The sequence below is a fragment of the Mauremys reevesii genome, linkage group 21 (assembly GCF_016161935.1).
Source record: "Mauremys reevesii isolate NIE-2019 linkage group 21, ASM1616193v1, whole genome shotgun sequence".
NCBI lineage: Eukaryota > Metazoa > Chordata > Testudines > Geoemydidae > Mauremys > Mauremys reevesii.
Genome location: NC_052643.1, coordinates 3,972,497 through 3,984,803, shown reverse-complemented (window position 1 = coordinate 3,984,803; position 12,307 = coordinate 3,972,497). Strand labels below are relative to the sequence as shown.

Here is a 12,307-nt window from a genome sequence, read left to right as displayed (position 1 = left end):
CTTCCTCTGCCACTGGCCTGCTGGGTGACCTGGGGCAAATCACCTCTTTGTGCCTCAGTTTTCCCATCTGTAAAATGGGGTAGTGATTCTGATCTACTTTGGGCAAAACACATAAATATCTTCAAGCAGAATCTGAGCATGGAAAATATCAGTCCCAAAGGTGAATGTTTCAGAAAAAAGTTCAAAATTTGATCAAAAGTCAAACTGTAGTGATCAGAACGTCAAAAATATTTGGAACGTGGCACAACCATAGTCCTTTTGGGGTTATTGTCCTTGCTTAGTTTGGGGGCTGGGACAAAGGATTGGCTGCGATTTAGCACAGTTGCAGCCATTGAAAATTTGAGTATGCACAGTACACCATTCTTTTTACTCAGTAGGTGTGCACTAAGAAAGATGCGTTCTTGTGCATTTATCTGAGCATATGCCTCATGAGTCAACAGCTTAGACATTCTGGTAGCACTCCTCCGATATCTGTTTAAAAAACAAAAAGCCAGACCCACCACTTTGGAAATTAAATGCAAAAAGCTACAGTTACTGCAACACGAAGATTGAGTTGGGGGTTCACAACTTCTTCAGGGCAATGATTCTTCAGAAGGCCTTTTCATTTGGTTACACGGCACATCTGTAGTGCTGGTGTGGGTGGGTTTTTTTAAAACTCCTTTTGCCTGTGTTGAATTCATGTTTTCCTCTCTCCAAATACATGCTCTAAAATACGCAGCAAGTGCACAGAGCCAGAATTAATGTTGCCAGAGCTGCCTTAGGCTAGATTGTGAGCTTTCTGCTCCAACCGGTGAACAATTTCCTGATTTCTTACTGCTTGACCTTTTAACCGTAATGATGCTCTTGTGATAGCGTTTAGCATTAGCGCTTTAATTCAGCTCTGTCAGATCAATCAATTTGAAAATGTATTATTTCAGTTATTGTACTGTTGAGATCTGCAGGTACTGACAAGTGTTGAAGCTCAGTAAGAATCCTGGGGGCGGGGAGTGTTGCACTGCATAGGTCTATAATGTAGAAATGTAGGGCTGAAAAGGACCCCGAGCGGCTGTCTGGTCCAGCCCCACTCCCCAAGCCAGGATCAAGTATACTTAGACCATCCCTGACAGGTGTTTGTCTAACCCAGGGATCCGCAACCTTTCAGCAGTGCTGTGCCAAGTCTTCATTTATTCACTCTAATTTAAGGTTTCGCGTGCCGGTCATACATTTTAACGTTTTTAGAAGGTCTCTTTCTAGAAGTCTATAATATATAACTAAACTATTGTTGTATGTAAAGTAAATAAGGGTTTTTAAATGTTTAAGAAGCTTCATTTAAAATTAAATTAAACTGCAGAGCCCCCCAGACCAGTGGCCAGGACCCGGGCAGTGCGAGTGCCACTGAAAATCAGCTTGTGTGCCGCCTTCAGCACGCGTGCCATAGGTTGCCTACCCCTGGTCTAACCTGTTCTTTAAAACCTCCAGTGATGGGGATTCTACAGCCTCCCTTGAAAGCCTCTTCCAGAGCTTAACTATCCTTTTGAGTTGAAAAGTTTTCCCCAACATCTAACCTAAATCTCCCTTGCTGCAGATTAAGCCCATTGCTTCTTGTCCTACCTTCAGTGGGCATGGAGAACAGTTGGTCACCATCTTTTTTGTGGGGAGGGATAGCTCAGTGGTTTGAGCATTGGCCTGCTAAACCCAGGGTTGTGAGTTCAATCCTTGAGGAGGCCACTTAGGGATCTGGGGCAAAAATTGGTCCTGCTAGTGAAGGCAGGGGGCTGGACTCAATGACCTTTCAAGGTCCCTTCCAGTTCTAGGAGATTGGTATATCTCCTATTATTATTATTATAGTAATAACAGCCTGGATATATTTGAAGACTGTTCTCAGGTCCCCCCTTCAGTCGTCTTTTCCCAAAGCTAAACATGCCCAGTTTTTTCAGACTTCCCTCAGAGGAGAGGTTTCCTAAACCTTTTGATCAGTTTTCTTGCTCTCCTCTGGACTCTCTCCAATTCATGTAATACTGTAGATGTCACTGTAGGAGGCTAACAGTTACAACCATCTTTGCACAGCTGATTGGTATGTGATGGCACCAGCTTAGTGTTGTTTGGATGGTTAATAAAACTAAGGGACAGGTTTACATGGTGGGCTCTTTCTTTTCAAATGAGCCCTACCCCCATAATGAAGGATGTTTGAGATAATATCCACATGCCCCTGAGTGCTGGTCGTCTTCGCTTCTATCCACGTACCCTCACCTGGATTTGGCTATTACTGGTCGTGTGTAAATCCGGGTGTTTTCTTTTTGGTGCATGAAGCAACAGAGAGTCCTGTGGCACCTTTAAGACTAACAGATGTATTGGAGCATAAGCTTTCGTGGGTGAATACTCACATGTGTCTGACGAAGCGGGTATTCACCCACGAAAGCTTATGCTCCAATACATCTGTTAGTCTTAAAGGTACCACAGGACACTCTGTTGCTTTTTACAGATCCACACTAACACGGCTACCCCTCTGATTTTTGGTGCATGTATTTTTCAGTGTCTTAGATGACGGCTGGACCTGTGCAGACATCCATCTCTCCCGGTCAGGCCTCAGCCAGCAAGACCACAGCACCAGGTAAGTACGCCATGGCTTTGTTAATGATTGGGGACGGGTCTGGCTGCAGATCGCGCTGTTTCAGGGAGTGGCGAAGCTGGTTTGGGCAAGCAAACGTCAAAAATTTGGCGTGTAGTTAACCTGTGGGACGGGGAGCTGAGCTGTCTCAGATCGGCGCAGGATTTTAATCCTCCATACCAACAGTCTGTGCCTTGTGCGTTCTGGCTTGCTTCGGCCTTCCTAAAGTCAAATGCAAAGCACGTGAATTTGGAACCTGGCTGATCAGCTGAAAAGCCCACGTGGGTGTCAGTGTAGTGCAAGGGACAGAAAGGGGAATCTGAATATGGTCACACACAGGCCTAGGTTTGTGCAAAGTCCCATGAACAAATGTTCATGGCCCCTCACAGGTCTTCTCTGAAAGATTTCACCTCCAGCAGGATGATGTCTCCAAATACTCTGCCAGGGCTCTGTCCTCTATTCACCACTTGCTGAATCCCCAGCGCTAGCTTCAATAGCAAACCAGGCACGGCCCTATGAGCTTGTGTCACCTAAAGAGATTGCTGCCTGGTGTGACCACCTGCACTGTAGATCGGCTTTCGGGTGACTGATGGCACATGCGGGAACTAGCAGGTGGGCTCTGCAGTGGTTTTCTGCCCGAGGCGGCACATTCTGAGCCGCAGCTCCTGCTATCCCAGCTCTGTGGACGCTGTCTCATGTAAACCCTGCTCCTGCACTGTTAAAGTCAAGGGAGGGGTTGTCGTTGACTTAAATGAGCGCAGGATCCAGCCCTGATCCAGCTCTGTTGTTACTTGTATGGTCCCCCAAAATGTGCCCAGGTACTTCAGCTGTCCATAGAAAAACCACGTTTCTTGCCCCCAAAGAGCTCACTACCTGCTACCTGCTGTTACGACCAGCAACAAAACTTGGGTGGGGAGAATGACGGTTATAAAAAAAAAAATTCGGGGCTGTGGCTATTTCTGACTGTAGAGTACATGCCTTGATGACTGGCTAGCGATACAGATGTGTGTCTGGAGGGAGGGGCGGGAGACGTCTAAAATGGTCATTCAACTTTCACATCGGGGTTTTTTTAAATGATACAGTAACTTGGGTGATGTGACTAAGAATTCCCTAGCTATTCTGTGGAGACCACGGCGTTAATTTCACTTGTACCCTAACCTACCCTGAGAGTGAGAGCCCCCCCCCTTCAGAGGTCAGAGGGCTAGTGACCAGTCTGTGGGCCCCTTTGCCCAGCCACCGATTGGCGTCCATCTTAACAGCTCCCTGACTTAGCTCCTGGCGCGACGTATTATGATGGCTCAGGGCCCCATTGGGCGGATGTCCCCAAAGGTGTCAGATTCTCTTCTCACACCCAAAGAACTTATGACTTAATAACCCACTAGCGGCATCCATGAGTTTAACCAACAGTAGGAGGGCATGGGGGCCAGGGGTTATAGTAAACACCAGGAGGTCGCTCAAGACATCTGTGTGCACAGCTGGCCGGCGGAGAGATTCCCCTAATGGCGGTAGACTGACTCCGCGAGCCGGGGGTGAGAGCTGGGCAACATGTAGCTCGTTTAACAGGAAAGTTTGAAATTCCAAGTCTTCACCTGAAACCTCTGGCTTCTGTTCTCTGTTTCCTGCACAGGAGAAAGGTCTATGGGCCAAACCTGATTGATGTGCCGGTCAAATCCTACCTCAGGCTGTTGGTGGACGAGGTACAGAGCTACAACGCGTAACGTGGCTGTTGCCTTCTGCAGAAGGGAGAGAGCAACTTTGCCCTACTCAGACCTGGCAGAAATAGACTCCTTGTCAGCCAGGCCCGGAGGGACCAGATGGGGCCCTCTGTGAAGCCCCTTGTTAGGGGAAAACCCTGCTAAACACGTGCTAGGGCACAGGGGCCTCGTGGCTAGGGCTCCGGACTAGATGCTGCAAGTCCTGGGTTCTATTCCCACCTCTGCTACTGATCTATGGGTTGACCTTGGACTCATTGCTTCCTGTGTCTCTTGTCTGGTTAGAGTCCCTGCCCCAAAGAGCTTGCAAACTTCCTTACTGTGCGTTTGTCCAGCACCCACGCAATAGAGTCCTGACCTCAGCTGGGGCCTCCAGGTGCTGCTCTAATGCATTCTTCTTCCTGTGTTCTTCCGCCACAATCAGAGGTGGTTCTAGCATTGGGCACGTTGATATGGCCCAGTCTGGAGCCCTGGCAAGATCTCCCTTGGTCCACGTTTCCTCCAGGAGCAGGCAGACCAACAGATCTTCTGTGGTTTGCGTTTCACCATCTGCGAACCCAGCTGAGCACCTGCCCCTACCCTAATACAGTGACACGTCACGTGGATTTTCAGAAAAGACCTTTGAAAAACACCCGTCGCTCTTCCCGTGTCTCCATTCAGTGGCTGGGCTGGGGTGGATCGGGTGAACTGTGTCGGTTCTCTCTCCCCGCACCGGCGATTTGGTTTGTAACGCGTTGCCAGGTCAGGTCTTTGCTGTTTTCTTGGAAGACTGGAGAAGTCCCTTTCTGAGCTCCGGAGGGGTGGGGATATTGACCCGCCAACAGCAGGACGACGACCATTTTAGCAGATGTCGTTTGGCCAGGCTTGATGGGTGTGGGTGAGACATGAGAGGCAGGGGAGCCAGGCCACAGCAGGTTACGGTTCATGGCCGGCAGGCTGCAGTATCTGCCATGGACAAGGGCTGTACAAACTCCTAGCTCAGACTGGGCCACGCCCGTCAGTAGGTTGCGGGAGATTGCTTGGGCTCCTCAGGATATGGAGCTCTGTGCTCCCCACCAGCGGGCAAAGACCAAGGGCTGTGACATGCTCTGTCCACCAGCGTTCCCAGCACTGCCCGTAACACCCTAATCTCCCTGTCTTTCAACAAGCTGCCATGTACTGAGTCTGAGATGTTCTGTGTATACCGATTGCATCAGCCCCCGTGCCCTAAAGGCCTCCTGCTTTCTCTCTCTCTTTCCAGGTGTTGAATCCCTTCTACATCTTCCAGGTTTTCAGCATCATTTTGTGGCTCTGTGACAGCTACTACTACTATGCTGCCTGCATATTCATCATCTCTGCAATATCCATATGGCTGTCTCTCTACGAGACTAGAAAGGTGGGTGTCCGGCCTTTAGGGAGGGCAAAGACGAAGGGCTGCGTTCTGCTGTCCGCTCCGCATTGCAGGGTGACTCCAGGGAGGCTGAGCCACTCCAGCTCTGCACCCGTGGAACAGAAGACTGGCCAGACTGAGTCAGACCAATGGTCCATCTAGCCCCGTATCCTGTCTTCTGACAGCGGCCAGTGCCAGGTGCTTCAGAGGGAGTGAACAGGACGGGCAATCGAGTGATCCATCCCCTGTCATCCACTCCCAGCTCCTGGCAATCAGAGGCCAGGAACACCCAGAGCATAGGGCTGTGTCCCTGACCACCGTGGCTAAAAAACACTGGGAACAGTGGCTTGGGGCCAATTTTATTTTCTGTGGGACTAAGAGGTCTAGAGAAGTATTCCCCATTCTTCCTGCAGGCCGGCATTCTGCAGCATGTGCGCTGTTCACAAGGGCGTGGTTTGTCTGCATTCCTTGTGCAGGGGGCAAGCCTGTTTCCAATGGCCTTTTCCTAGCCAGGAAGGACAGTGAGGGGTGGGCTGGGCCGTCAATTATCAGCATCCAGCCAAATCGAGCTCTCACGTTTGCAGCCACAGCACAAGTGCATTTAGAGCGTGCGACGGCCTATTGCGTCCCCTGGCTCTTGTCCCTGCGGCACTGCCTGGAAATAACCAGGCCTAGCAATCCAGGGGTGCTTCTGGGGTTTGTATCCTCCTGGGCGCAGTGCATCTCTGCTCTGTACTGGAGGTCCTTGTGCTTTTATTGCGTAAAAGAGAAAGGGATGGCGGGGGTGTAAAAGGAAGAGGAGAGATGAAGAAACGAGACTAAGATGGTACAGAATAGAGTCAGATCTGGTGGATTCTCCAGCAGCGAAGTCTGGAAGTCGGCACTGGGGGGGCTTACTGAAAGATTCGCTCTAGCGCAAGCAGAAGTTATGGGCTTGGTGCAGGCATCATGGGCCGGTGGAGGACTAGACTGTGCCTTCTGGCCTTAACATCTATGAATCCTGGAGGGGGGAGGGTTTCCCATGCCGTCGTGTGGTGCCATTTCCATTCTGGATTAGCCCCCGCGAAGTGCTGGTGTCAAGCCCTCCCTGCCCTGCTAGCGGATAGCTCTGTTTGATTCCTTGCAGCAAAGCGTGACGCTGCGGAACATGGTGAAGATGGCCATCGGCGTGAGAGTCCACCGAGCCGCTGGAGGTGAGCAGCAGCAGTAGGTTGTAATTCTCCTCTGCTGCGTGAAAGGCAGGCAGACGCCACGCGCTTCTGCTTAGGTAAATGGGCCTTTGTTGGCAGAGCTACGAGGGGGAAGATCACGCCGTGCCTGTGGTGCCATCGTCCTCGCTCTGAGCAGCCGGGTCAGTTGAGATGGCGGGGGTTGAGGGTAGCCTGGATTGGACGCTTCGCAAGGGTATTTTTGCAGCTGTCAATCAACAAAAAGGCTGCTGGCTATGCTCTTAGGCCCTGGTCCTGGAAATGCTACCGGGCATGTGTGCTTGCTCCTAGGAGCGCTTCCAGTGGCTTCAGTGGGAACGGTTGGAATATTAAGATCCTTGCTCATAAGATGAAATTCACCCATGCACAAGGTCCATGTGCCACTCCAGTCTCCCTGAAACCTTTCAAATAGGATTCCAGTGGTGCGTCAGCCTTGTGCTGGCTGCACGGCTGTGAACTTCACCCCGTCGGGCCTTGCACTCCCCCTGAGCTGTTGACGTAGTGAAATCTCGCGTGTAAACTGCCAGGCTTGGTGAGGGTTAAGGCATTGTGAAAAAGTGCCATGTGCTGTTAGATTTAAGTCAGATAGACCACACCGTTTGCTCCCCTGTGATTGCGGAGGCAGTGTGGTCTGGTGGCTAGAGTACAGGACTGGGACTCAGGAGACCTGGGATCTATTCCCAGCTCTGCGACTCACTTGCTGGGTTTGTGCCTCAGTTTCCCAACTGGTAAAATGGGGGTGGTGATACTTTGATTATAGAGCTTCAGCGTTCCAATGAAAACAGCATTTGGCATTTTAACTTTTCCTTCCAACAGCACCAAGCTGTGAACATTTAAGTGGGCTCCACCCACCTGAGCAGCTCCATTCATGTGAGGAAAGCCCATGCACAGGTCTGTGGGATCAGAGCGTGTATGTTTGCAGTGTGCATGGAAACACCCTTGGCAAGGAGAAGGGGAACATATGAGTTTATCTTCATTGCTCAAAAGGAAGTGAACAGCAGAAATTAACACCATATCACTAGTGAAAGGAAAATCCAATTTTTTAAATGCTTTTCATTCTAGCAAGCTAGGTGCTGTTGTGAGGCACTAGGGATGGTGGTGGTGATTTAGTATCTAGTGCTTTTCCATCAATAGATCTCAAAGTGCTTTACAAAGGAGGCCAGGATTATTATTTCCATTTTACAGATGGGGAAACTGAGGATGGGGCAGTGCAGTGAGTTGCCCAGGGTCACCCAGCAAGCTAGACACAAAGCCAGGTCTCCTGAGTCCCAGGACAGCACTCTAGCCACTAAGCCAGACTGCATTAGGCTTTGTAAAGCCTCTAACACAACATCTAAACTTGGAACCAGGCAGGTCCTTGCTGTCCCTTTCTAACATGAAAAAATGTACCTACTGTTTAAGAAATGTCGCATGTGTGTTCTCTTGTAAATCAGCCCAGTTGAGCAGCTTAACCATGCTCCATTAAGCAGAATTTCTGACGACTGCCTCTCCGCTGAGCTCCAGTAAGCCACTTTATTAGTTAAAATTAAATTTTCTCAGCAGATAAAAGGCTGGCTTTTTTTTTCCCCCTTCCCTAAGCAGCTGTTTGCCTGGGGTCTAGCACCCTGTGATCACAAGATTAAAATTAAAAGGTTAAAAATTACATGAGACTTAAAGAACTGATTCCCGCCAGCCCCTGCTGACTTGTCTTTTTGTATCTGATCTGTGAAAGGTTCTCTCGTACACTGGCGGATTTAGTTTCACTATCTACCCAACACGGGATGGCGTCTCCTGCTGTGTGTGTCTATCAGTGCGATGCTAACGTTATATAAAAATAATTGAGCAGCCGCTCGGAGCACAGATATTAAATGCACCACAGCACATCCTGTTAAGCCTTTAAAGTGGTAATTACGAACCAGTTAGCTCCAATTTCAGCCTTGATCCTAGGCAGAGCGATCTGCGGAAGTTCTTTAGTGGGGATTTGGACTTTAATGCATTAATGATTAAATGGAGGCTGATCCATCGCTTTAAAGCTGTGGTTCTCAACCTGGGGGTACCCAGAGGTCTTCCAGGGGGTACGTGAACTCATCTCGAGATTTGCCTAGTTTTACAACAGGCAACAAGCGAAGTCAGTGCAAACTAAAATTTCCTACAGACAGTGACTTGTTTATACTGCTGTATATACTATACGCTGAAATGCAAGTACAGTATTTATATTCCGGTTGATTTATTTTATAATTATATGGTAAAAATGAGAAAAGTCGGCAGTTGTTCAGTATTATGTCTGGTTTTGTCAGCAAGTTGTTTTCAAGTGAGATGAAACTTGGGGGTACACAAGACAAATCGGAGCCCTGCCAAGGGTACAGTTGTCTGGAAAGGTTGAGCAGACAAAGTACAGCAGGGAAAAGTTGGAGGACTGAATCTAGAAGGGCTTTTCCCCACGGTGTATGTCTGCAGTGGTATTGCCATGAGCAGAGGAGGCAGGTACAAGACACACCCAAAGTGTATGTTGCTGCGGCGATATTTGCTCATGATCCATGGCCTATGTTGCATTTCCTGGCTCCCAGTCTAAGGCCCTGGGTTCTGTTCCCTGCTCTGCTGCTGACCAGCTGTGTGATCTTGGGGGAGCCCCTTCCCTTCCCTGGGCTTCAGGGTCCCCCCTCTGTTAAACGGGGGCAGTGCTATTTAACTCCTTTGGAAGCCGCTGCGAGATCTGCCGGTACCAAGCACCACGTGCCTGCTTGTTACAGCGGGAGGTGTCTGAGTGCGCTGTGGCTTGCCTGCCTTTGCAGAGGAGGTGGTGAGCTCTCTGGACCTGGTGCCGGGTGACTGCATCAGTCTCCCCTCCGACGGGTTCGTCGTCCCCTGCGACGCTGCGCTGCTGACCGGCGAGTGCATGGTCAACGAGAGCATGCTGACAGGTGAGCAGGGGCGGGAGCGCGAGAGGTGCGTTGTGGGAGGCAGAGATCTCCGCTTACCCAGGCCTGACTGTCCCCCTCCTGCCATTAGCCGTGCACACGCTGCCGGCGCGGGAGAGGAATCGGAGCTCAGCTGCCTGCCTGAGCCTGTGTTCCCTGACGCCAGCAGGACGGGCTGTGAGTTTCGCGGCTCAGATAATAGCAGTGAAGCCGCAGCAGCGCAGGCTAGCCACCGGAGTGCATACCCAGCGCCTGGGCGGGCCTGTCCAGCCCATGCTGCCATGGGTTCATGGAGCCAGCTAGATCAAAGCTAGTTCAGGCAAGTCTACACGTGCTGCGCTCGCACCTCTGAGTGCGGTGTAGACGTACCCGAAGCCTCTTTTGGGATGAGAGGGGGGAGCTCTGCAGTGACCCCTTCTGGCCATCCATTGGAACTGCAAGGACTGGCTCCACAAGGAGACCTGGTCCCGTGGTCAGGGCACGAGCCTGGGAGTGGGGAGATCTGTGTTCAGTTCCTTGCTCTGCTACTGACTTCCTGCGTGACCTTGAGCAAGTCACTTAGGGCCAGAATTTTACAGGTATTTAGGCACATGAAGATGCAGGTAGGCACCTAGTTGGCCTTGGTGCCCAGCTCCCATTGATTTCAGTGCTTGATTTCAATGGGCGTTTGACACCCAGGTAGTCTTGAAGATCCCACTAGGCACCTGTCTGCATCTTTCGGCACCTAAACATCGGTGTCTCAGCTCCTCGTCTGTGCAATGAGGAGAACAGCCCTGCCCTGCCCTGCCGCACAGGGGCACTGGGAGGATCAATCTACTTGTAAGAGATTCTGAGCTGCTCGGATACTCCAGTAATGGGCCTCAGATCAGAACACACATCCGGAAGGGTGGATCCGTCCAGCAAAGGGGCTTTTGAAGCGTGCGTTGGGGAAACTGAGCGTGGATGGTGGATCCTGAGGGATTCCCCATCTGCCCCACTCCTGTGCGGAGAGAACTCAGACACTGGCTGAATATGAAGGCATGTTTGTATGACTCTGTCTGTCCATAACCTCACTCACCAGCTGATTTTTCCCCTGTAGGGGAGAGCGTCCCAGTGATGAAGACGCCTTTACCCAGTGGCCCCCAAGCTGCCAACATGATCTATTCCCCCGAGGAGCACAAACGACACACGCTGTTCTGCGGGACTCAGGTCCTGCAAGCCAAATCCTATGTGGGCAAGGAGGTCCTGGCTGTGGTGACGCGCACAGGTAGCTGCATCTGGAAGCAAACCCAGAGCCCCCGGTCCTTAGTTCTCTCTGGACTGTAGCCGTACCCAGGGGCTACCATGCCCAAGGCCAAGACTATACCAGGGTTCAAAAAAGAACTAGATAAGTTCCTGGAGGATAGGTCCATCGATGGCTGTTAGGCAAGATGGGCAGGGATGGTGTCTCTAGTCTCTGTTTGCCAGAAGTGGCTAAGCTGGATGGACGGACGGGCGGGCACGCACCCCATGGGCACAGGCGCTTAGGGGATCCCATTCGCACTGCGATTACAGCCTGTCAGTGTCATTGCAGCCTGGCTCATGAGCAAGGGTTGAGAGATGCTACATCTCCACAATCAGGAGCTCTGAGCTGATCCTGTTGGGTGTGGACACAAACCCTGCTTTTGAATTCCGTGTTCCAGCTGTGTTGGAAGCGCCTCTCTGCTCTGAGATGAGCGGTTGCGTCAAAAGGAATCGCAGGACGGCTTCTCCAGTTCGCCCCAAAATCTATGGCTTTTAATGGCCACACTTCACAGTGTGAGTTTCTGAGTCCCGTAAGCCTCTTTTCCTTTCGTCCCCTCTCCCAGGGTTCTGTACGGCCAAAGGGGACCTGATCAGCTCTATCCTCTACCCCAAGCCCGTGAGCTTCAGGTTCTACAGGGATGCGGTGAGGTTTGTCTTCTTCCTCGCAGTTCTGGGTACGTCTGAAAGCGGGCGGCATTGCAAGCAGCAGGCGTCTGGTGCTGAGTGTCTCATGAACTGACGAATCCTCTTTACAGCCGTCCCTTCTCTCTCTTGCAGCTCTTATCGGCACCACGTACAGCATTGTGATTTTGATTAAAAACCAGGTGAGCTGACAGTGGTGGGAAAATCTCTCTCTCTCTCCTCCCAGCCCTCTCCCTTCTGTGCCCCTCCCTTGATTTGGATCCAGGGCTTAGATCAGGAGTGGTCCAGACAAGTTTGGTTCTGTTAAAGACGTTGGCATGGGAGCAAGCCGAGGCATTGCTCTGCCTCCAGTTTTCTCTAATGGCCAGCACTGCAGACTCCATTCGAGATTGGCTCTGGGTTCTTCTGGCTCTCTCATCCCTACTAGTAACGAACATCCTGCAGCTGCATTGGCTAACACAGAATAAACCCCCCAGTTCAACTCTCCTGGGCCCTGCGGGGCTAATGGCAGACACAGCATGTCTTTGCTGAGGAAGGAAGCAGAGGTAAGATGTTAAATTTAGAGAGAGCAGGGAGGAGACCTGCAGAAATGCCTGGGTGCAAATCATTAGGTATTGGATCATCTCATT

At 50.9% G+C, this 12,307-nt stretch overlaps 1 protein-coding gene across 3 annotated transcripts in view; it reads left to right on the top strand.

Annotated features, from left to right (window-relative positions):
* Positions 1 to 12,307, top strand: part of ATP13A2 (ATPase cation transporting 13A2) — a 75,009-nt gene that overhangs the window by 37,134 nt on the left and 25,568 nt on the right. For all 3 annotated transcript variants that reach the window (XM_039509317.1, XM_039509318.1, XM_039509319.1), the window contains exons 7-14: positions 2,513 to 2,590; positions 4,215 to 4,284; positions 5,540 to 5,674; positions 6,795 to 6,861; positions 9,648 to 9,776; positions 10,852 to 11,019; positions 11,600 to 11,710; positions 11,814 to 11,860. In XM_039509317.1, coding sequence (XP_039365251.1) covers positions 2,513 to 2,590; positions 4,215 to 4,284; positions 5,540 to 5,674; positions 6,795 to 6,861; positions 9,648 to 9,776; positions 10,852 to 11,019; positions 11,600 to 11,710; positions 11,814 to 11,860 — 805 coding nt within the window. The remainder of the gene's footprint in view (positions 1 to 2,512; positions 2,591 to 4,214; positions 4,285 to 5,539; positions 5,675 to 6,794; positions 6,862 to 9,647; positions 9,777 to 10,851; positions 11,020 to 11,599; positions 11,711 to 11,813; positions 11,861 to 12,307) is intronic.